This window comes from Antechinus flavipes, chromosome 5, assembly GCF_016432865.1.
Source record: "Antechinus flavipes isolate AdamAnt ecotype Samford, QLD, Australia chromosome 5, AdamAnt_v2, whole genome shotgun sequence".
NCBI lineage: Eukaryota > Metazoa > Chordata > Mammalia > Dasyuromorphia > Dasyuridae > Antechinus > Antechinus flavipes.
This window is the reverse complement of record NC_067402.1, coordinates 299,489,384-299,514,827: the sequence shown is the minus strand read 5'-3', so window position 1 is coordinate 299,514,827 and position 25,444 is coordinate 299,489,384. Positions and strand designations below refer to the sequence as shown.

Sequence of the window (25,444 nt, the reverse complement as noted above, 5' to 3'; positions counted from 1 at the left end):
ATAAGCCTCTTTCAAACTCCAGATTTGAAGCTGTTGTGCTTTGTATGTCCAGGAAGCAGAAGCACTTTGGGCTCCATTCAAATGTAAATGCACATGAAAGCTACACAATCCACTGTTGAAGGAAGCTCTTAGCTTTCCTGTGAGGACGGCACAGTGAACTAAGAGTGATTACAGGTGCTATCTGTGAGTCCCTAACATTCTATTCCCCACCAAGTGCAGCCTCTGGAGAACACCAACATTGGCAAAGAACTTTCCCCTTCAGCTGGGGTTTGCTCCTGGATCCCCACTCCCCAATCATGGGTCAAATTCTCTCCTTGTTTTATGTCTACTTATTAGCAGAGTCATTAGACATAGCAATTTCTGAGTTTTCTTCACTTAATCTTGAATGACTTTGATTTTGGGTTGGAGCCCATGGAGGCTAGAAAAGATCTAAGGGGGTATTTGGTTCTGTTGAAACAAATGCTATTTGTGGGATGGGAAAGAGCTATAGAATATTCTTGTGAAAACTTGCCTACTCTCCTCTAAACAATGATCTCCTTGAAGACTCTATCCATGCAGAAATGAATCCCTGCAAGACTTTGTTTAGATAGAAGAGCTCTGGGACAAAATGCCCAGTCATTCTTGCTGGATTTGGCATTAAGAAGGCCTGAAATGTTCTCTATGGCTTTGAGATCTTCTCCTCTTTCAGATAACTTGTATGTCAGGACCTTACTGCCCACACCATCTTAAGCCAAGATTGGCCATGTTCCCACTCTATGCTGATGGGCCCTAGGAAAAAAGGCTCAGTCAGTTTGGTGGCCCTTTTTCTCCTAAGACCATTCCCACAGTGGGGAATACTACTGTTTATTCTCTCTTTCTTGTTTGTTTCTTATCCCCTAAGCCTTTGTCTGCTCCTGGTGGAGAAAAATCCAGCTTGGGATGTACTTGCTTCTCTCTCCTGCCTCTAAGTCATCTACAAGGAAGGGAATTCCCTCCCAGAGAAAAGGTAACAAGATAAATCTTCATAGGGAATGCTTTCACACATTTTTCCTATCCCCTCTGATCCTTCACTCCAGCCCTGTCCAGGAAGACAGAAACACACCTACTTTCTTGGTTTGCCTGGTAATTCCCAACCACCAAGTGTTAAGCTTAAAAGAGGAAATATGATAGAAAGAACCTTGGGCTCTATACTGGCTAAGCTGGATGTTTCAGGGAATCCATGGAGAACCTGATGGTTGTTCACAAGAAAAACTTTGACATAGCAGAGAAGGCGCTTTGATGGAAGAAGAATCTGAGAGTTCCCCGCTGAATCTCTCCGAATAAATCCTAGCTAAGGCTCCTAGCTTATGTGCTCTATACTGAGTATAAACCAATCATTGTTATATCACTAGGAAACCATTATTTGATGTAAGATTAAATCTATCATACCGAACCATGCTAAACTACATAACTATTGTCTCTATCAATTCCACTGACATAGTATCTTGTAAGAATCCTTTCAAGTTCAGAGTTCTGGCCCAACCGTTGTCTAAAACCTTACACTAATTGTATGTTTTTTAAAACCTTACACTGTTTGCCTTATATTGGTTGTAGTCTGAAGCCTTACATGGTTTGTATGTGGCATAAAACCTAACATTGTGTATGTTATCTAAAACTTTACACTGATTATATGTGGTCTAAAACCTTTCATTGACGGCATGAGAAAACGGGATGAATTAGCTGGGATTTCAGAAGAGAAGCTTTAGGTTGAGGAGGATAGGAAAGGCTTCTTGCAGGAGGTCGGACTCCCCTACAACTTGAAGGAGCCAGAGAAACAGAGGGGGTATGGGAGGGAGGGCATTCTGGCCACAGGGCACAGCTACTACAGAAGGCCAGGAGCCTGGAGGCAGAGTGTGATGTACAGGAACAGCAAGGGGCCATTTTCACTGCATCAGAGAATTACGGAGTTGGGGGGGGGGAAGAAGGCTGAGATAAGACTGAAAAGTGAGAGAGGAGCTAGGTCATAAGGAGCTTTAAAAGCCAAAGAGACGACCCCCCCCCCCAAACAGGAACAAAGTTGTAGTTTTCCAGCTCTATGTTATTAAACAATACTGGGAACTTTTTGTAAACCCAACGAGGTGGTCTTCTGGACATATAGCCCAAGTCCAGGGGGTCTTGCAGAGCAGGGCAAGCGTTTCTCACCCACCGTCCATGGCTCAGCTCAAACCAGTCCCCGTTTCTTTCTGAAGGAAGATAAAGATACTGGCAATTGCCCCAGAGCGCCTGGCCATGCGACTTGATAGTCCCGCCTGTCATTTTGCTGCTAAGTCCGAGCAAAGAGCCTTTTGTTGAGCCCGGACTCGGGAAGACTAGAATGCAGATCCGACCTCTGCGGTGATCCTGAGCGAGTCACTTTTGCTGTTTGCCTCAGTTTCCTCATGTGGAAAATGGGAATAATAAAAAGCAAGTACCTCCTAGGGTGGTTGTGAGGATCAGAAAAGCCAGTATTTATAAGGCACTGGCGCAGTGTCTGGCCCTTAGTGAGGGGGATCCTTATCGGATATTTTCTCCTGAAGGGAACAGTCTGTGCGGTTGATTGAACAGGGCGGTGGGAGGCTCAGACCTGAGGTTCAGAAAGGTCAGAGGTGACCTGGGGAGGAGGGAGACTTCAGAGAGACAGACCACTGTGCCCCCCACCCCCCAGCAGGTGTAATAACAGCCCAGGTAGGAGAGAAGGAGGGGGGCAGGGTCAGAGTCAGAGGAGAGAGGGCAGAGGGCAGAGAGCGACCTTGGGACCTCCGGGGCGCCGGGAACGGGGAGAGGAGCCCGGCGTTAGTGAGCTGAAGGAGGAGAGTGGGACCCGACAACTGACAAGGGAAGGAAGCTTGGGGGAGGGAGACGTTCTTCCCCCGTGGTGCTGGAGCCCCTTTCAAACCGAGATTCTCCATTTGTACGGAGAAAGGATTACACAGAAACAGGCAGGGGAGGGGAGGCGGGGGCAGACAAAAGAGAGGCTGGAGGAGGACAGGAGTGGTCGCGAACGAAGCGGAGGCTTGCGGCTCCCCATCCGCTCGCTCTGCCTGAGTCCTACAAGGAGCCGCGGCCGCCCCTCTGAGCCTGCGCCGCCGCGGCCGCCCCTCTGAGCCTGCGCCGCCGCGGCCGCCCCTCTGAGCCTGCGCCGCCGCGGCCGCCCCTCTGAGCCTGCGCCGCCGCGGCCGCCCCTCTGAGCCTGCGCCGCCGCGGCCGCCCCTCTGAGCCTGCGCCGCCGCGGCCGCCCCTCTGAGCCTGCGCCGCCGCGGCCGCCCCTCTGAGCCTGCGCCGCCGCGGCCGCCCCTCTGAGCCTGCGCCGCCGCGGCCGCCCCTCTGAGCCTGCGCCGCCGCCGCGGCCGCCCCTCTGAGCCTGCGCCGCCGCGGCCGCCCCTCTGAGCCTGCGCCGCCGCGGCCGCCCCTCTGAGCCTGCGCCGCCGCGGCCGCCCCTCTGAGCCTGCGCCGCCGCGGCCGCCCCTCTGAGCCTGCGCCGCCGCGGCCGCCCCTCTGAGCCTGCGCCGCCGCGGCCGCCCCTCTGAGCCTGCGCCGCCGCCGCGGCCGCCCCTCTGAGCCTGCGCCGCCGCGGCCGCCCCTCTGAGCCTGCGCCGCCGCGGCCGCCCCTCTGAGCCTGCGCCGCCGCGGCCGCCCCTCTGAGCCTGCGCCGCCGCGGCCCCTCCCCCTCCCCGACGGCCCGAGGGAAGGAAGGAATCTAACCCCGGAAAAGTGAGGACGCAATGCAAAGCGCGGCCACTGAGCGGCGCCGTTGCAGGGGAAGAGTCAGAAAGAGGCTCTTTGAAATGGGGAGAAAGGGCCGGGAGCTCTCGGCCAATCCCGCCTCCCGCCGCCCTCGGGCAAAAGAAGCTCTGCGGGCGCCCGCGCGGCGCCATCCCGGGCTCGGCGGCCCAGCGGCGGCGCGTGAGCGGGACAGGACAGAGTATTAGGAGTCTAGGAGAAACGCTGAGCAGGCTGATCGCAGAGAAGCCTGCGGAGACTTGGGACTCGCGCTGAGGGCAGGGAGAACCAGGAGAGCCCCGCCCGCAGCTGCAAGATTATGGGGGGGGGGGAGCAGGTGGGCGGCCCAGTGGTTAGAGCCCCAGCCCCGAAGTCAGGAGCTCCCGAGTTCAAATCTGGCCTCGGACACTTAACTCGTCCCAGCGGAGTGACCCCGGGCAAGTCACTTAACCCCAATTGTATCAGGCGTGGCGGACTTGGCCATTTTCAGCAATGGGGAGATTCAGGGCAGTTCGGATAAACTTGTAACGGAAAGTGCCGTCGGCATCCGGAGAGAGAGCGACGGAGACTGAATGTGGATCAAACCCTAATATTTTTACCTTAAAAAAGAAAAAGAGCCGAGTTCTAGTCCTGCTGCTACCTCGCTCTCTGTGTGACTTGTTTCCCTCGGTTCCTTCCCACGAGGGTCTGGCTGAGGATCGGGAGGAGTTCTCTCCCAGGCTGGGGGGAGGGGGCGGGGACAGCCCGTTATGCCCAGAGCCCCACCGCCTTCCCCACGACTTCCTTCTAGCCCCCACCCCCTGTCTCTCTTCCCAGAAATCGTGAAGAGTCTTTTAAAGACGGTTACAGTGTTTGTATTTGGACCCTGCGCTTCTACACCCGGCACACAGTGAGTCCCCAATCAATGCCTATTTCCCTTCCCTCCTTTCCCCATCACTGTCGCTTCCGCGCCCCATTCAAGGGCAGAGATGAAAGGGAAAAAGAATAAGCACTTTTCCAATTGCAGAAGCTATTCTTTTATTTATTTAAAAGTAAACATATTTAACGTGTCCATAAAGAATTCTCTGTTCATAATCTACTTCAAATAATTTCGCAAATATGTGCAAGTTCATGCATGGAGTACTTCCAGGGCAGAAGGCAGCGCAGACCATTATTTCCTGAAGTCTTCCGAGTTAGACTCTCTCCCGGAGGGATCTATCACTTGCTCCCTGACTCTCTCTCCTCTCTCAGTACCAGTCAGCCCCACCAGGGGGGATTACAGGCCTCTAAGGTCACATCGCCCCAGGAAGGAGGCCTGGTCTGGACAGCCGCTCAGCAGAAGAGCCAGCCCCAATGGGGTGGTTTTTGTAACCAAATATCTTAGTATTTCTAAGTGCTTGTACTCGCTTGATAATTTTGAAAAATACAGAACTGACGGACTCTGAATGCAGATGGAAACATTGTTTTTTCTTTTTTCATTATTTCCTTTGGATCATGTTCCTCTTTCACACTGTGACTAATGTTGAATTGTGCCTTACACAAGATCAAACTGCATCTCCTCTTCAGAAGAGGGGAGAGGAAGGAAGGAGGGAGAAAACTTGGGAATTCAAAACCTTGTAAAACGAATGTTTTCACCTGTTAGAGGGGATGTGGGAAAAGAGGGACACTGATACATTGTTGGTGGAATTGTGAACACATCCAGCCATTCTGGAGAGCAATTTGGAACTATGCTCAAAAAGTTATCAAACTGTGCATCCTCTTTGATCCAGCAGTGTTTCTACTGGGCTTATACCCCAAAGAGATACTGAAGAAGGGAAAGGGACGTGTATGTGCCAAAATGTTTGTGGCAGCCCTGTCTGTAGTGGCTAGAAGCTGGAAAATGAGTGACTGCCCATCAGTTGGAGAACGGCTGAATAAATTGTGGTATATGAAGATTATGGAATATTATTGTTTGATAAGAAACGACCAACAGGATGATTTCAGAAAGGCCTGGAGAGACTTACACGAACTAATGCCGAGTGAAACGAGCAGGGCCAGGAGATCATTATATACTTCAACCACAATACTATATGATGATCAATTGTGAAGGACCTGGCCATCTTCAGCAATGAGATGAACCAAATCAGTTCCAATGGAGCAGGAATGAACTGAACCAGCTACGCCCAGCAAAAGAACTCTGGGAGATGACTAAGAACCATTACATTGAATTCCCAATCCCTATATTTTTGCCCACCACATTTTTGATTTCCTTCACAGGCTAATAGTGTACAATTTCAGAGTCCCGATTCTTTTTGTACAGCAAAATAATGGTTTGGACATGTACACAAAATAAGTATTAATTCATACTTGAATATATTTAACATGTATTGATCAACCTGCCCTCTGGGGGAGGGGGTGGGGAGGAGGAGTGAAAAAGTTGGAACAAAAGGTTTGGCAATTGTCAATGCTGTAAAATTACCCATGCATATAACTTGTAAATAAAAAGCTATTAAAATTTTTTAAAAAGAGGCAGTCATCAAAATCATTTGGGGTACTGACTAGTAGGATAGGTTAAGTATAAAAGTATACAAGTGTATATATATTATACTTTTATATACATACATATATATATATACATAGTATACAAGACACAGTAGTCAGTAAATATAACAATCGAGTATTTAATTAAACCTAAAAAGACTCCAATTTTTGGGACAAGAGCTCTCTATTTGACAAAAATTGCTAGGAAAATTGGAAAATACTACGGCAGAACCTAGGCATTGACTGACATTTAACACCCTACGACAACATAAAGTCAAAATGGGTTCACAATTTAGACATAAAGGGAAATATTATAGGCAAACTAGCAAGGTAATAATTTATCTTGTCACATCTTCGGAGAAGAAGGAAATTTTGGACAAAGAAGAATTAGAGAACATTATGAACTGCAAAATGAGTATTTTTGATTGTTAAAAATGAGGTGGGGGGAAAGTGTTGAGGAAGAAATGACAACTACATAAAAAGATCTGAGATAATAGATGATATAGAATTGATCTCTAATAAATGGTAGATGACTTAATAGAGATGATTAGGTAATATAGAGATTACAGATTCAGACATAAATATTATGGTACATGATGGCCAGATGATACTTAGACCCACTCCAGTGATAGAGTTAAGAGGAACCTGAGAATCTAGACCAACGATCCCCTTCTCCTCCCCCACATCTAACTGGTGAAAAAAGTGAAGACCAAAGTCCCACAGCTAAAACACCCTGCCTGCCTCACTCCCAAACCCAGCTCTCTCTCTCCACTAGGCCATACTGCCCTCAGGTACCTTAGATACCCCAAGCATATCAACGCATGAGAAACTACCAGAAACACACGTATAAACAAAACAACAACTTTTACTTGTAAGAAATAATAGAAAAACAATCAACTTTGGATCCAAGTGTATAGAAAGTCACTTTATAATGAATACCTCTTCCTACTCAAACTCCACTATCCCCCCCCCAAAAAAAAGTCAGATGGGTAGTTTTAGAATCCTTAACACTTTTAACTGAAACAGGAGAATCATCCACTGCCCTTTTCGCCAGAACTCCTGAGGTAATACAAAGATGCCCCTGTCAGAAGGCTCCTAAGCAGACCCCCACCTGACCTGCAGCTGTGAGGTATCTGCTCAGAACATTTACAGCCAGGCCCCTCCACTCCACTTCTCTTGGAGGCAATTAAAATACTGAAATTTGCAAGGTTCAAAGGGATTTTATCTGGCTGCTAAAACAAATTATAATTTTAATGCCTCCTAGTAGGAGAAAGCCCCATTCCATCCCAACCCCTCACTGCTTTGGAAACTGCCCCAGAGTTAGGTAAATGGCACAATGGCTAGAGCACCAGCCCCCAAGGCAGTAAGTCCAGAGTTCGAATCAGGTCTAAGACACTTATAACACTTCCCAGCAGTGTGATTCTGGGCAAGTCCCTTAACTCCAATTACCTCAGAAAAACAAACAAACGAAACAAAGAGCTCCAGATGATATGCAAATTGAGAACAAAAATGCACATGAAATGTAACACAACAAAAAAAGAACCCTATATTCCTCTCGTCTGGTGTTGAGAGTTACTGAATGGGGACCACTTCAGAGCAAGGCTGCTCACCATCATCCAAAAAAGAATTCTGGGCCTCAACAGGGGTGGTGACTTAGTGCCAGACAGCAAATACACCAAGCTCAGGGCAGGAGGGAGAATCATTTGTGCCCTCGTTTCCAGAGGCAGGGTCTCTGTTGGGGGAGCAGGGGAAAGCCTAATAAAGAAAATTCACACACAGCCTCCAGGAAGGTAGAGGAAGAGGCCAGACTACAGAGAGAGCTTCCAGGGAGCTGGCTGTCTTTGGGGGCTCTGGCAGTCAAAGAGGCGGGGAGAGGCTGAGCACCCAAGTTGGAATGGAGTCTTTTCTTGCCTGGTCAGGATACCCAGGCAGCGAGGAAATCATTCCTGCTCAAAATGGGAAACAAAAGCAAAAATCCAAAAAGTCCCTAATGGAGAAACATAGACGGGTCCCTCCAAGAGGCTCCTGGAGAAATCCTGATAAGGTCCCAAAAGGCTTGGCAGTGAAGAGCAGGAAGAAGGAAGGGTCCAGATGAAGGTCTTGAAGACTGGGGAGTGGCTAGGGGATTTTAGGGTATTCTTGGCCAGGTGAGAGGGCAATTAGGGGGCAGGATCGGGGTAAGGGTGTACCTGCTCACTGGATGGTGCAACATTTGCACCCACAAGCCTCCTTCTCCTCAGTATTAGAGACTCTCTTGAGTTCCTCCTCAGCTCGGATCCTCCGAATTTCACGAACCAGCTCATGGAAGGCTTGCTCCACACCTTGCCCAGTCTTGGCTGATGTCTCCACATAAGGGACCCCTAAACTCCTGGCCACCTCCTGGCCCAGTGTGGTTTCCACAAGCCTGTCGGTCACATCTACTTTGTTGGCCACCAACACCACAGGTACTCGGGCGGTTTGCTTGAGCCTCCGCAGATGTTGCCAAAAGAAATTCAAATTCTCAAAAGAGTTGCGGTCATTTACTGCATAGACAAAGAGGAATCCCTCTCCCCAAAGCATGAACTGGTCTCTCAGAGGATAGTGCTCTTCTATGTCTGTGGTATCCAGGATGTCCAGCTGGCACGGCTCTTCGTCCACCACTGTTTGCTTCCGGTAGGAATCTTCAATGGTGGGGTCATACTCGGTCACAAAACGATTCTCAAGAAACTGCATGGTCAGTGCACTCTTGCCCACAGAACCAGTGCCCATCACCGCCAACTTATACATCTTGGTTCTGCGTTGTCTGGATCACCTATGGAGGTATGGACACAAGAAGTCATGAGAACTGAAAGGGCTCAAGTGGTCTCCAGTCTACTTTCTAGGCTGCAAGAAGTCAGGCCATTTCACAGGAGGTCACTTCTCAGGAGGAAGACTTTCCTTTGGCCTCCAGCCTCAGTTGCCTTTTTTGCCAACCCTCTCCCCCACTCCTCAGCTCTCTAGGGCCCAACCCAACAAGGCTCAACCCTCCGCCCCTCGCAGTGACAGAACTTCAGATACTGGAAATCTCTGAATCCCCTGGCTCTTGCTGACCAGTTGCAAACTCATTAGAGCACGTGGGCTCCAGGCCCTCCCTTTCGGGCTGACCTCTCCAGGACACTCTCAGATTTATTGGCGCCCTTCTCACACCTCGAGACCAGAAAACCCCGGGGTCAATTCGGAAGGCTCTAAAAGGCCACAGAATAGTGCTTACTATTTCTACAGCCTATGCTCCTCCACAGTAATGTAGGCCAAAGGGGTTCGGCTTGGGCTCCTGCATCTGAGGGGCTGAGAGTCTCTGGCCGGTTCCCCCAACTGAACCTGCAATGATACAACCCAAAGTGTATGGGCTGGGGTAGCTAAGGTGGGAGGAGGGGAGGCGAGCCCAGCGACACTGCCAGCACTAATCCGGCCCCACGAGGAGCCGAGCTGAGCCAATGCCTCCCGCATTGATGCAGTCCAAGATGGCAGTAACGTGGGCTCTATTTGCCTCCCACCCCATTGCTGTTAACTGACAGCTGGCCTCTACATACCGTTTCGGAGCTGTAAAAATACCAGTCGGGTCGCATTCGGGTCTAGCCTTTAAGGGTGGAACGACTTCGCATCGCAGAAGTAGAGGCCCGCCTTCTGCATACAGTAGGGGCTTCTGGGAAACCCAGGTCTCCAAGTTGATTTGGGGAACCCCGCCCCTAGGCAATGGAGACTCAGCGGAACCACGCCCTACTCTTTTAGGATGTGGGGAACCTCCCTCATTTTGGAAGCTCCACCCCAAAAGATTTTGAGGAGCCCCACCTCTCGCTACAAGCGCCTCAGGGAACCCTTGGTCTACCTTTGCTGGAGCTCTGAGGATCCCGTGTGGCAGTGTTTTGGTAGCTCGAGAAACCCACCCTTGGGAATTTGGGTAAGTATATGTGGGGCATCAAGGTTTATTGACTGGGGCCAGGGTAGTTCTGCCCCTGGGATGAAAGTACAAGAGCCAGTGCTTCTGCACTAAAGGATTGAGCGCCCTAAAGTCCTCCCTCCTGCAGACCCCAAGGGAAAAAGCAGCCTTTGTCACTTGGGGTTTCTTTTCCCTAATTCGCACTTCACACCCTAAAGACCCCATTGTTATGCACTGAGGTACTCATTCTCTCTGTTCCTTCTTTATCTACCTGCAAATTATATTCCTTCCCCACAATGACTCTGGGCAACCTCGCCTTTTCCTTGCAGCCACTGACGCCTGCGAGTCCGCAGTCCCTCCCCACTTTCATCTTGTTTTCCGATCTCCTTAAACTTCAGGCAGACTTGTTTCACGTTGTTTTCCTGGCCCGTGCCAAGCCTCTTTGGGTGGGTTCTTCCTCAGAACTCCAGGACAAGACTTGTTTGGCCTTTGCTTTAGATTAGAAAACAAACCTGGAGAATAAAAATGTGCAAATGATACCCCTCACGGTTATTTTATTACTTTGAGGGTCTGAAAGAGCTGTGAGATCCATCATGTCATTTCATAGAATTTTGGTTTGGGTAATGACGATAATGATAGCAACAACAGCAACAATGATAACAACAGACATTTGTATAGAACTTTAAGGCTCATAAAACATAAACTCTAACTCCTTTATATTCACTTTGCCTTGTGCAGGTATATATTCCCATGAGCACAAAGCTATTTATGGGCGCAGATGGAACTGGACTAGAACCCAGATCTCCTGACTATACAGACCATGCTACCACTGAAATCTTTCAAAAGGCAAGTGGGAATTAGGGAATGGGAAGGGAGGGGGACAACTAAAAGCCCCTGAGTGGTGCTAGGTAACAACACAGACAATTCCAAAAATCCTAATCGTTTCATCCTAAATCCTAAAGCTCTTTCCTGTCTCTTCCATCAACAATGTCTGGCTATAATTTGTGGGCAAAGAAGGCATAAGAGAGAAATATTCAGAAGTTGCTTTCTGTCCTAGGTAATGTATCCGTTCCCTTTATTTGACCTTGCTCACACATTGATATCTGGGACAGCGCTCAGGAATATCTTGGATGTAAATTTTTCTAAACCTAATTTCTGCCAAAAATGCTTTCCATTTTCCAAACCTTGTCTATTCTAGAGTATTACAGCCTTCTCCTGTCAGGAATGAAGTTCTCAGGTTTATCCCCCATTGGTTTCAGTGTAATTATTCATGATGCTTCCTCTTCCAAGCTGTTCCCTTTCTGAATCAGCAGCAAATAATTTCAGTAATGGCTCGTTTATACCCCCATTCAAGGTTTAGAAATCTAGCTAGGACTTCAGGATTGGAAAGATCTCAGAGAACTTTGCAGACCTGCTTGAGGTTGGGGGATGGGACACCTTTCACCCTCCAGGCTCTTCTTGCCCTCCAAGCTAGATTGCTGATAGGAAGCCCAAGATCCAGGGGTTTGCTGCAGAATTTCTCCTGCCAGCTATTTTTACTGGATGCCCAAAACCAGCGCCCTCTGGGCTCTGTGGCAATTGCCATAAAGATTTCAAGGAGGGTGCAATTGCTACCAAGGTTTCCTAGGAGAAATACCTCCTTATTCTCATCTTCTCTTCCCCTTCCCCAAAGTGTTTCTCTCCCTCTTCCACACCATCACTCTCCTCCCTCCTTCACTTCTCCCTCTTTTTCTAAGGAAGCAGATTCTTTATGGAGCACCATGTCTGCTCCGACTTCCTGGGGCTTTCTGCTATAAACTGGATGCTGATCTAGGGTGCGTTTCCCCTGCACAGGGCCGGAAATTGTTTTATCCTGAAACATCAAAGGAGTACCCTAAGCCTAATGCAGGTATCCTTTTGCGGATGAACAACACTGGTCCTATAAATGCTGGATGGGCAGGCCACACACAGACTGGATAGGAGAGAGCCGGCCTCTGGGAGAGGGAGAGGCCCCTTAGATAAAGCCCATACCGGGGTTTGCTAGGAAAAGCCACCATGGAGGCTCATTGCGGCACTTTGGCTTTTGCAGAGCACTTCACCCATTGTTTTTATCCTCAACCAAATGACTTACCAAAAAGGTTTGACGTTCAAAGTGTAACACTATAAATACACCTAGAACAATTTGCCAAGCCCTCACATCAGAGATGCTCATCCTTGTTGAATACCCTTGGGATCCACCTGGCACTCAGCTCTCCCCTGAGCTTCCAAGAAGATAGATCACCCTTATTAGCTCACTCTCTCACTGTCCACAGCAGATCTCGAAAATCTTCTCACACCTCTCCTCGACTGTTTCATTGCTTCCCTCCCTCAACTCTCAACTAAGAACTTTATACCTCATTTTTACAGAAAAAAATTAAGGGCACTCTCCATTTGCCTCCTCTTCTTTCTTCTTCCACATCTCTCATATCTTTTATCTACGTTTGTGATCCGCCCCTCCTATATAGAATATCATGGGCTAGGATAGTGGTGCTGCTTGTCAGATGGAGCAAATTTAGATTCTTAGGATATAGATTCGGTGCTTCTCTAACTTTTCAGGCCACTTTAGAATACACAGTCAAATAACAATATTCTGTAGGGATTTGGGGAAGAGCAGGAAAGCATTTTAGAGGGAAAGGAGGAGTAGAGAAAGAAAGGAATCAGCCAAGGGAGAAAAGGAAACGTGTGGAATGTAACTGCTAAGATTAATTATCAAGATAAGAAAAGATTGCCCATTCAAGGGCAGAGATGAATGGAAAAAAGTTGTAGTACCTTTACAAATGTGGAAGCTATTTTATTAATTTATTCAAAAAACCCATGTTTAATATGTCCATAAAGAATTCTCTGTTCATAATGTACTTCAAATAATTTCGCAAATATGTACAAGTTCATGTATGGAGTACTGCCATGGGGCAGAAGACAGAGCAGACCATTAATTCCTGAAGTCTTCCGAGTTAGACTCTCTTCCGGAGGGATCTATCTCTTGCTCTCTTATTCTCTCTCCTCTCTCAGTACCAGTCACCCCCCACCAGGGGGGATTATAGGCCTCTAAGGTCACATTGCCCTCAAGAAGGAGGCCTGGTCTGGACAGCCGCTTAGCGGATGAGCCAGCACTACGTGATGGTGGGAGAGGCAACTTGTCAGAAGCCAGGGAAAGTGCAGAGGGGGCGGAGGGGGAGCAGCAAAAGCTCCTGGCAAGCTCGGGCCCCCGGAGCCAACCGGGGTACACGTATGGGAGGCCCGCGGCGGCAGTGGTGCTAGCCCTAGGGCAGGGAGATGTAAAAGTGGAGGGGGAAGCCTGGAGAGGGTCGGGGGGCGTTTCAGCCTCTTGCGGCGACTTTGGACCCAGGCTTTGATCTAAAATTTGGGACAGCTGCATCCCGCCCGCCAGTTTCCTCCTCTCTGCCTCGCCCAGTTAGTGCGGGCGTTTGGAGGAGCTGTCCAGAGTGCTGATCTGCTTGGTGGCGAAAGCTGTCCGAAGGGGCGGGGTTTCCGGGCTCTCGGCCAGTCCGCAGTGGCCACTCGAAGAAATGTCCTCACCCAGGGACCTGGATTTGAAGGTGGGAAGATCTCCAACGGTGGTGGTGGCGCAGGTAGATCTGGGGAACCGGCCCTTGTAGAGGGTGGTTCCGAGATATCGGGACCCGAAAGAACCGTGTTTCCCGCAAGGCCCCGCGGACCTCGGCCTTCCCTCCCAGCGGAGGCCTCAAAGTCACCGCGGTCGGGGTGTGAGGATTTCTGGCTGCTCTGGGACAGCCATTCCCCAGAGAATGGGCCTTTGTCATCTGGAGGAAGTTGGAAAGGGAGGGGAGGAGGGAAGCTCTTCTTGTAGACAAAACCGCAAGATCTTTTATCCAGAGACAGCCAATAATGGCTTCAAGGATGGGCAAGAGCAGCTGCTTTATGAAATCCGTGCATAGAAGTGGGGGACTTTTCAATAATTGGCCTCGGAGCAGTTGGTTCAGCAAGGGGCTTGGCCATCCGAATATTACAAAGTGATTGCGGGTCCTGTTCTTCCCCACCCCTTTCTTGCATCCCTCACCCCTCCCTTGGCTTTTCACTATCATTTTTCAGGTAGCAACTAAGGAAGCCAAAGGGCCCTCCCCATATTGGGTGGTCTCACTCCCTAATTTTCCCTAGCCTACCTTCTCCTATACCTTGCTCCTTTCTCTCTCCTCCTCCTAGCCCTGACATGCCAGGGGATGGCAACTGGTAACAAGGTTCAGCAGACCCATTTGATACCTTCTACTGAGCCAATTCTGCTTCCAATCCTTGGCCTTTCAGGCAGAGTTAGAACCATATATTCCTTTTAAAATTGTTTTTACTAAGTATTTCTGTGAGTCCACACTAGGGCTTTGAGGGTCAGGCTGGGGCTGAGCTGAGTGACACCCTACTTTCTCTCAGTTTCCTGTTTGGGGACACTTCAAAACAGTTGCAACTTTTAAGGATGGCATCTCTCCTTTTGGAGTGGATTCACTCATTCTTTGAAGACCAGGGCCAATCAGTTGTCTCCCTCAGGACACTCATCTTTGCTATCTTTTTTAAGTCATGTATACACCAGTCCTCAAAGGGGAACACTGCTCAGCAGGGGATGAAGCACATGTTTGCAGCTATGGCCAGCCCAGCATGACTAGCTCTCCCTGTCTTTAAAATGCTGTTCTGCACTAACTTCAGAATTGTCACCCTTTCTCCTGTCAGTCTCTTGACAGCCTGAAGAAGCTGAACCCATCTCTGTAGCACATCAGCACAAGATAGCAAGGGGAGATCTAATCCCACAGCTTCCTTGAAAGTTGGACTTCCAACTCAAATGGCCATGATAATTACTATCACAAACTCAGTGCCTCTCTTAGATCTCTGAAAGACAAAGTAGGTGTTCTGTGTGGTCTGGTCGACCAGAGACTTTGGTGTGGATTCTTCTACTCTGGGTTGGAGAGGTGAGGGGGAGCTAGTTTCATAGTCAGAAAAAAATGGCTAGAAAAGAAGAAAACTAATGTAGTTCATGTGAACTGGAGAAACATGAGTAAAACCAGGGTTCTACAAAGACCAGGGAAAAGACTACAGATGGGACCAGCAATCTAGACCCACTTCTCCTGGGATCTCACAGTGCTAGGAAGATTCTTAAGAATCCCAGGGGAATCTCCATAAAGAAGAAGTTACTGGACAGATAAAATGGATAAATTGTGTCTACCAATGCATTCCCAATTTATCTAAATGGCTGGAATCTACATCTCCATTTCCCTCTTGTGGCACCTAATGACCTCATTATCAAGCACAATATGAAAATTATGTTATTTAAAAGGAATAGAGACAAATCTGGTGAATCAGAGTCCAATTCCAGTCTAGGGAGCAGCAGCTGTCCCAATATACCTCAGTCCTCTTGGTACTGTCATGGAGAGGGAGAGTAGTGGTATGTGTCACCATTGTGGGAGAGAAGAAAGAGGCAAGTTCTCCTCAGCCAAACCAGTTATAAGCCAAGCTGATGGATTGCTTTGCTCTGGATGGGCTCCACAACAAGCCCAGGGATGCTGATCTCAACCTTCTGACCCCCATACAAAAGAGGCTGGGATGATTGTGATTTGGAGCATCAAAAATGATGCTTGTGGACAGTAGAATATCAGGACCCACAGGAGCTACACAGTCTGGCTTAGAAGGCTTAGCTAGGTAATGGAAAGCAAGGGGATCATGGAGAATCCAGGTCTGAAGGTTGATCTATTTGCTGTATACAACAGTTCCTTGAGGAAAACTACATCATCTAGGTCTCCTGGGTTGGACTACCAGCCCCATGGCAAATCATCAGCTATTTCCCAACAGAACAGGCTGATCTAACAGCTGTCTTCTTCCTCACCTGTTGTTCTTAAAGAATGAGAAGGCCAGGGGCATAGGAAACTAGTTGTGTTCCCCTGATTCTCTGAGGCCTGTGAGGGGATATATACACCATTTCCTCCCCAAACACAGGACATATGATCCAAGCTTTACACAGGGTCTTGACTCTTGAATCCACTGTTTCTAAATGCTCTTTTCCAAGATCAAGGGACCCTCCTCCTATCAAAGCATCCCCTGCCGCTCTGCCTTAGTTTCTTTGCCCTCCCCACTCCTGAGATGTCAGGTAGCATTTGAGTCAACCTCATTTGTGAGGATATTTCTTTTGAGTGGCAGTTCTGACTCAACCACCTTTGGAATAGATTAAGTACACAAGACAAAATGATCAATGATTAATAGTGATCAAGTGTCTGATTAAACCCAAAGACACCCGTTTCTGGGATAAGAACTATTTGACAAAAATTGCTAGAAAAATTGGAAAATACTATGGCAGAAGCTAGACTTTGACTAACTTCTAACACCCTACACCAATATGAGGTCCAAATGGGTTCATGGTTTAGACATGAAGGGCAATATTATAGGTGTATTAGGAGACCAAGGAATAGTCCACCTTGTCAGGAGAAGGGAGGAAATTTTGGACAAAGAAGAATTAGAGAACATTATTAAATACAACATGAGTGTTTTTGACTACTTTAAGATAAAAATGAGATGGAGGGCAACTCTGGAGAGAGAAATGATAATTGCATAAAAAGATTAGAGATAATAGATGATATAGAACTGATGTATAATAAATGATAGATGACAATAAGAGAGATGATTGATTAATATAGAGATAATAGATTCAGACATAAATATTCTGACACCTGTTGGCCAGATGATAGATAAGATTATTTCTAGGCATCACTGCCATCTCATTGAACTGAGCTTCAGAGACTTAGACCCACTCCAGTGGTAAAGTTAAGAGGGACTTGAGAGTCTAGATCAACCCTCCCCTTCTCCTCCCCACTTCTCACTGGTGAGAAAACTGAAGCCCAAGGTCCCACAGCTAAAACACATACCTTCCTCACTCTGAAACCCAGCCGTCTCTCCATTAGCGCCTACTATCCTCATGTGATTCCTACCCCAAACATATCAACCCATGAGAAACTATGAGAAACACACATATAAACAAACCAACAATTTTATTTAGAAGAAATCCTAGAAAAAAAATTATTAACTTTGAATCCAAGTGTGAAGGAAGTGCCTTTAAAATGAATTCCTCTTCCTACTCAACCCTCCCCCCAACAAAAGCCAAACAAATTGCATTAGATTCCTTGATACTTTTAACTGAAACAGGAGAATCACCCACTGCCCTTTTCACCAGAATTCCTGAGATAATACAAAGATGCCCCTGTCAGAAGGCTCCTAAGCAGAACCCCCATCTGACCTGCAGCTGTGAGGTATCTGCTCAGAACATTTACAGCCAGGTCCCCCTACTCCACTTCTCTTGGAGGCAATTAAAATACTCCAACTTGCAATGTCTAAAGGAGTGTATCTGGCTACTAAAACAGAAATTATAATTTCAATGGCACTTATGTCTAAAGGCATCCTCCTGGTAGGAGGCAGTCCCATTCCACCCCAACCTCTCACTGCTATCCAAAGTGCTCCAGATGAAAACCAAGTTGAGAATAAACACACTCAATGTGAATAACAAAAAAACCCCATATTCCCCCTGTCTAGTCTTGGGGGTCACTGAATGGGGACCACTTCAGAGCAGGGCTCCTCACCAACACCACAAACAAGGTCTTCTGGGCCATAACAGGGGTAGTGATCTGGCTCCAGACAGCAAATACACCAAGCCCAGGGGCAGGAGGGAGAATCACTGGTGCCCTGGTCTCCAGAGGCAGAGTCTCGGTTGGGGGAGCAGGGGAAAGCCCAATAAAGAAAATCCCACACACAGCCTTCAGGAAGGCAGAGGAGGCTGCTGAAGATGAGGGCCAGACTGAAGAGAGAGCCTCCATGGAGCTGGCTGTCTTTGGGGCCTCTGGCCAGGGGAAGCTGCGCATTCAAGGAGAATGGAGTCTTTTCTTGCCTGGTCAGGATACCCAGGCACTGAGGTAGTCATTCCTGCTCAAAGGGGAAAACAAAAGCAAAAATCCAGCAGAACTCTCTTTACAGAGAAATGCAGACGGGTCCCCCCAAGTGCCTCCTGGAAAAATCCTGAAAATGCCCAGAAAGGCATGACAGTGAAGAGCAGGCAGAAGGAAGGGTCCAGATAAAGGTCTTGAATGCTGGGGAGTGGCTAGGGGATTTGGGGATATTCTTGGCCAGGTGAGAGGGGAATTAGGGGGCAGGATCAGGGTAAGGGTGTACCTGCTCACTGGATTGTGCAACACTTGCGCCCACAGCTAATATTAGAAAGGCTCTTGAGTTCCTCCTCAGCTCGGATCCTACGAATTTCACCAATCAGCTCATAGAAGGCTTGCTCCACACCTTGCCCAGTCTTGGCTGATGTCTCTACATAAGGGACCCCGAAGCTCTTGGCCATCTCCTTGCCCCGTGTGGGGTCCACCAGCCTGTTGGTCACATCTACTTTGTTGGCCACCAACACCACGGGTACAGGGTCAGTGCCCTTGAGCCTTCGTAGAATGTTCCCAAGGACATTTACATTCTCAAAAGAGTGGGGGTCATTCACTGCATAGACCAAGAGGAATCCCTCTCCCCAGCGCACATTCTGGTCCCTCAGAGAGTAAAACACTTGAGTGCCTGTGGTATCCACGATGTCCAGCTGGCACGGCTCTTCGTCCACCACTGTTTGCTTACGATAAAAATCTTGGATGGTGGGGTCATACTCGGTCACAAAATGATTCTCAGTAAACTGCATGATCAGTGCAGTCTTGCCCACACAACAGGTGCCCATCACCGCCAACTTATACATCTTGGTTCTGCTTCTGTCTGGATCGCCTATGGAGGTATGGGCACAAGAAGCCATGAGAACTGAAAGGGCTAAAGTGGAATCTAGTAACTTTCCAGGCTGCAAGAAGTCAGCCCATTTCACAGGAGGCCACCTCTCAGGAGGAAAATTTCCCGCCTCCAGCTTCAGTTGGCTCCTTTGCCAATGCTCTTCCCCGCCCCCTTTCAGCTCTCTGGGGCCCAGCCAAACAAGGCTCAACCCTCCCCCTCCCCCCAGGGACAGAGGTTCAGATAGTGGAAATCTCTGAATCCCCTGGCTCTTCTGAGCAATTCCAAACCCATTAGAGCACGCGGGCTCCAGGCCCTCCCATTCTGTCCGGCTTCTCCAAGACACTCTCTGGTTCACTGGCGCCCTTCTCAAACCCCCGACCAGAAGACCCCGTCGTCAATTCCGAAGGCTCTAAGAGGCCACAGAATAATGCTAACCATTTCTACAGGCCATGCTCCTCCACAGTAATGTAGCCCAAAGGGGTTCGGTTTGGGCGGCTGCCGGTCTGCAGCTCCTGCATCGAAGGGGCCGAGAGTCTCTGGACGGCTTGGTTGCAAACTGGACTCCCCCATCTGAACCTGCAGTGATACAACCCAAGCGTTTGGGCTCAGGCAGCTAAGGTGGGGGCAGGGGAGGCGAGCCCGGCGGCACTGCCCACACTAATCCGGCCCCATGACGAGCCCACCTGAGCCAAAACCTCCTGCATTAATGTAGTCCAACATGGCACTAACTTGGGGTCCACTTACCACCCACCCCATTGCTGTTAACTGAGACTGGGCTCAATGAGCACCCACAACATCCCGCTAACATGAACTAATCAGCTGGCCTCTACATACCGTTTCGGAGCTGTAAAAATACCCAGTCGGGTCGCATTCAGGTCTTGCCTTTTAGGGTGGAACAATAAGAAGTGCAGTAGAGGTTCGCTTCCTGCTGAGTGCTAGGCTCCTAAGAACCCCAGGTCTCCAGGGTGATTTCGGAAACCCCGCCCCTAGGCCATTAAGACTAGGCCACGCCCCCCTCCTTTGAGATGAGAACTCCCTTCATTTCGGAAGCTCCACCCCAAAAGATTTTGGGGAGCCCCACCCCTCAGTACAAGCGCCTCAGGGAACTCTTCGTCTACCCTTGCTGGAGCTTTGAGCACACGGGAGTGTGGCAGTGTTTTGGGAGCTCAGGAAACCACCCTGCGGAGTTTGAAGAAGCCCTATAAGTACCATAAGGGTTATTTGCCCCAGCCCCACAATGTAGTCTGGGGCCAGGGTAGTTGTGCCCCTGGGATTCTGAGAAAAGGATGAAGGTCCAAGAGCCAGTGTTTCTGCACCAAAGGATAGTGTGCACTGAAATCCTCAATCCTCGAGGCCCCAGGGGAAAAAGCAGACTTTGTCACTGTGGCTTTCTTTTGCCCAATCCGCACTTCACACCCTTAATCACCACTCCAAACCCCATTGCTACAATCTGCCCTCATTCTCTGGCTATAATTTGTGGGCAAAAAGGCATAAGAGACAAATATTCAGAAATTGCTTTCTGTCCTAGGGAATGCATCCGTTCCCTTTATTTGACCTTGCTCACACACTGATATCTGGGACAGCGCTCAGGAATACCTTAGATGTAAGTCATTGGTCTAAACCTAATTTCTGCCAAAATGCTTTCCATTTTCCAAACTTTGACCATTCTAGAGGATTACCACCTCTTCCTAACAGGAATTACGTTCTCAGGTTCATCCCCATTGGTTTGAGTGTAATTACTCGTGATCCTTCCTCTTCCAAGCTGTTCCCTTTCTGAATCAGCGTCAAGGAATTTCAGTAATGGCTCCTTTACACCCCCATTCAAGGTTTAGAAATCTCACTAGGACTTAAGGTTGCAATGATGTCAGAGAACTTTGCAGATGCCTGAGGTTGGGGATATGGGATACCCTTCACCCTCCAGGCTCTTCTTGCCTTCCAAGCTTGATTGATGAAAGGAAGCCCAAGATCCTGGGGCTTGTTGCAGAATTTCCCAAGCCAGCTATTTTTACTGGAGGCCCAAAGCCCTTTGGGCACTGTGGAAATTTCCATAAAGATTTCAAGGAGTCCACAATTGCTAACATGGTTTCCTAGAAGGAAAATCACCTCGCTCTCTTGTTTACATCTTCTCTCCCCCTTGCCCAAGATGTTTCTCTCCCTTTTCCCCACCCCTACTCTCCTCCCTCCCCCCTTCACTTCTTCCCTCTCTTTTTCTAAAGAAGCAGATTGTTTATGGAGCACCATGTGGGTTATCTGCTCCGACTGCCTGGGGCTTTCTGCTGTAAACGGGATGCTGATCTAGGGAGCCTTTCCCCTGCACACAGCTGGGAATTTTTACCCTGTTTTACCCTGAAACAACCCTGAAAGGTGGTCCATGACCTGCCAGCACCCTAATTCGGGGATCCTTTTGCAGATGAACAAATCTGTTCGTATAAATCCTGGATAGCCAGGCCACACAGAGACTGGATAGGAGAAAGCCGGCCTCTGGGAGAGGGAGAGGCCCCTTCGATAAAGCCCAGACCGGGGTTTGCTGGGAAAAGCCATCAGGAAGGTTCATTGAGGCAACTTTGGCTTTTGCAGAACACTTCACCAATTGTTTTTATCCTCTTATCCAAATGACTTACTAAAATGGTTTGACGTTCAAAGTGTAACACTATAAACACACCTAGAACAATTTGGCAAGCCCTTACACCAGAGATGCTCATCCTCCTTGGATATCCTTGGGATCCACCTGGCACTCAACTCTCTCCTGAGACTCCAAGAAGATAGATCTCCCTTCTCACCCCTCCTCAACCCTTTCATTGCTCCCCTCCCTCAACTGTTTCAACTAAGAACTTTATACCTCATTTTTACAGAAAAAAAATTTAAGGGCATTCTCCATGAGTCCCTCTTCACTCCTCTTCCACATCTCCCATACCTTTTTACCATATTTGTGACCTGCCCCTCCTCTACAGAATATCACGGGCCAGGATACCGGTGCTACTTGTCAGATGGAGCAGATTCAGATTCTTGGGATATAGATTCGGTGCTTCTCTAACTTTTCAGGCCAGCTTAGAGTACACAGTCAAATAACAATATTCTGTAGGGTCTTGGGGAAGAACAGGAAAGCATTTTAGAGGAAAGGGAAAAGTAGGGAAAGAAGGGAATCGGCCAAGGGAGAAAAGGAAACATGTGGAATGTAACTGGTAAGATTTATTCTCAAGATAAGAAGAGATTCCCCATTGAAGGATAGAGATGAAAGGAAAAAAAAATACATTTAGAATTGTAGAAGCTATTCTTTTATTTATTATTTATTTAAAAAAACATAATTATTTAACATGTCCCTAAAGAATTCTCTGTTCTTAATCCACTTCAAATAATTTCACAAATGTGTGCAAGTTCATGTATGGAGTACTTCCAGGGGCAGAAGGCAGCGCAGACCATTATTTCCTGAAGTCTTCCGAGTTAGACTCTCTCCCGGAGGGATCTGTCTCTTGCTCCCTTATTCTCTCTCCTCTCTCAGTACCAGTCAGCCCCCACCAGGGGGCATTATAGGCCTGTAAGGTCACGTGGCCCTCAGGAAGGCGGCGTGGTCCCGACAGCCGCTTAGCAGAGGAGCCAGCACCGAGGGGATGGTGGGAGGGGCAACTTTTCAGGAGCCCGGGAGAAGGGCAGAGGGGACATCGGCAACAAGCTCCTGGACAAGCTCGGGGCTTCGGAGCTGCGGCCAGTTGGGGTACACGTACGGCAGGCCCGCGGCGGCTCTGGGGCTGAGCCCTGGGGTAAGAGGCTGTAAAAGCGGAGGGGGAAGCCTGGAGGGGGTCGGGGGCCCCAAGTCCTGCAACTGGCGTTTCAGCCTCTTGCGGTGACTTTGGGCCCAGGTTTTGATCGGAACTTGAGACAGCTGCATCCCTCCCGCCGATTCCCGCCTCTCTGAGGCGCCCAGTTTGGAGGAGCTCTCCAGAGTGCTGATCTGCTTGGTAGCGAAAGTGGTCCCAAGGGGCGGGGTTTCCGGGCCCTCGGCCAGTCCGCAGTGGCCACTCCGGAGAAATTTCCTCACCCAGGACCTGGAGTTGAAGGTGGGAAGACCTCCAGCAGTGGCGATGGCACAGGTAGGTCTGGGGAACCGGCACTTGTAGAGGGTGCTTCCGAGAGATCGGGACCTGAAAGAACCGTGTCTACCTCAAGGCCCCGCGGACCTCGGCCTTCCCTCCCAGCGGAGGCCTCGGAATCACCGCGGTCGGGGTGTGAGGATTTCTGGCTGCTCTGGGACAGCCATTCCCCAGAGAATGGGCCTTTGTCATCTGGAGGAAGTTGGAAACGGAGAGGAGAAGCTCTTCTTGTAGACAAAACCGCAAGATCTTTTACCCAGAGACAGCCAATAATGGCTCAAATTATTCTCTCTTCTTTCAAATTCTTGCTAAGTCTCACCTACTACCAGAAGTCTTTCCTAATTCCTATTCTCCTTCGATGTGTGTGCCTCCCTCTTATCTCCTTTTTTCCATGTCTAAAATCTCAGCTAGAAATGACGTGGCTACTCTTTTAGTTATTACTAAATTAATTGTTACTGGGTTATTACCCAGGACCATGGACAGAGGCTAGCCATGCAAGCCACAGGAACTTTCACTTGTACCCTTCTTGCCAATTATCTTTGCTATGGAAGGAGGCTGTTGGTTATATCTTCTCTGTCTCTGTCTCTGTCCCGGTACATAGACATAATACATATACACACATAAAGACAGAATCTAGTTTTACATTTACACACACCCATAAACTATATGATTTATAGAAAGATGATATTTGTACACAACTTTTTGCATGCTTTCTTTCGGTTTAGACTGAACTGCTTGAGCAGGGAGTGGTTTGGGTTTTACTCTTTTGTTTTGTTCTCCTTGTATCCTCAGGGTTTGGCAGTGTGACCCATCCTAAGCAATTATTGAAATGCTTGTTGATAAAATCAGTTGTTCAGATATGCTACTTTGGGTTCTTTTTTTGTAAGCATAGAGCCCCAAAACATGGAGAAATGACTGAAACTAAAATTGCCATGAATAGTTCAATTTCATTTGAAGATAATAAATAAGATTCCTACATTATATATTACACACAAATGATAAGACAAGGAGAGGAGATAATATTCACATTAGATACTCTCCTCTTCTAATGAAAGCATATTATATTACTGAATGGGGATGGGGGGAAACATGTGAAATAGAATGCCAGCTTGATGAGAAACAGAAAGCTTTTGAGAAGTCTTGAGAAAGATCAAATTTTAACTTTAATTCAATTAATTTTTAACTCTCAGAAAAAAAACAAAATTCTGATAAAACATGGCTGGTGTGAGTGGTATGCCACCAACTATTTTACATGACTCTTTTTAGAGCTATGGACTATGTAGCTAGGAAACAGTTGATTGGAGAAAAGACTTTGCATCAATTTTCTATAATAAAGGTCTTTTTTAAAGTAACCAATTCAAATATATAACAGGAACAAATTCTGTATTTGATAAATTGTCAAGGAAATGGATGATGTAGCAGTTTTCAAAAGAAGAGAGCCCCCCAAAAGAAGAGATGCATCCCCCCAAAAATTCATAGGATATTTTAAAAATATTTCAAATCATTAGTAATTGGAAACGTACAAACTACAAAATTCTACCTCAGTCAGATTGACTAAAGTTGACCAAAAAAGCGAAAATATCAAATATAAGAAACTCTCTTAGAAAAACTAACACAATGACATACTTTTGGTGTAGTTCTAAGTTGATCTAGTCAATTTGTAAAGCAATTTGGAACTATACCTAAACTGATCTGTGTGTATTTCATAAGTTCTACAAATAAGCCAACAAAATAAAAAGCATTTTACAAAATTGACCACATATCTCTGCTTACTTGGCCTTGGGTTTATTAGCCCTTTAGGATATTTTTTTACCTCACAAATGATAGAGCAAAGACAAAAAGAACTAGCTTTCCTATTGAACAGAAATCTGGTCCACATAGAGACTTCCAACCTACAAAGAGCTGTCCCTATAGGAAACCTCAGCATCAGTTTAGTATTGCTCTCTTTTCAGATGACAACTGTTGTGAATAGAAATTGTTGCAGCGATTTCCCCCCGTACAAAAGGTTCTCTAAATAAGGTCTGTATATGTCCATTTCGACACATGCCTCATGAAAATTTTTAGAGTTCCTTCTAGCAAGGCAGTCCCCATAGAATTCCAGGCAATCTCCTTCAGGCCCTTTATCCTAAAAACCGCCCAAACTTCCCCCATAGAGCAATGCTTACTGCTGGAATTAATCAGCTGGACTTGAAAACTGTGAGGACAAGAACACAAATATTTCACCTAAAGAAGAAGTAAAAAAAAAGTCTTCTTTTGGATTGAAAGCACAGGCTTTCTTACCCTCGAAAGCTGTGGGACATTTTTGCCGCAAATTACATTCATCCATTTTTATGTCCCCCTACTGTGCCCAGCCCAGGGTCTTGCCCGAGAAATTATCAATCAGTGTTTGCTAAATTACTTTATAAGATGTTATATTAATATTTGTTGCAAAAAATTCAGAACTGGGGTGTGTGTATGTGTACAAAGA

At 47.7% G+C, this 25,444-nt stretch overlaps 2 protein-coding genes across 2 annotated transcripts; both read right to left on the bottom strand.

Moving 5' to 3' along the window:
• Nucleotides 1-8,409: 8,409 nt before the first annotated feature.
• Nucleotides 8,410-9,035, bottom strand: LOC127538128 (ras-like protein). Its single transcript, XM_051961692.1, is given in 2 exon segments — nucleotides 8,410-8,996; nucleotides 8,999-9,035. Coding segments are annotated over 2 exon segments (624 nt in total).
• A 9,267-nt stretch (nucleotides 9,036-18,302) lies between these two features.
• LOC127539349 (GTPase NRas-like) lies at nucleotides 18,303-18,917 on the bottom strand. The gene has a single exon (XM_051963521.1). It carries the CDS (start codon nucleotides 18,915-18,917, stop codon nucleotides 18,303-18,305), a length of 615 nt encoding a protein of 204 aa, XP_051819481.1.
• Between the last annotated feature and the right edge of the window lie 6,527 nt (nucleotides 18,918-25,444).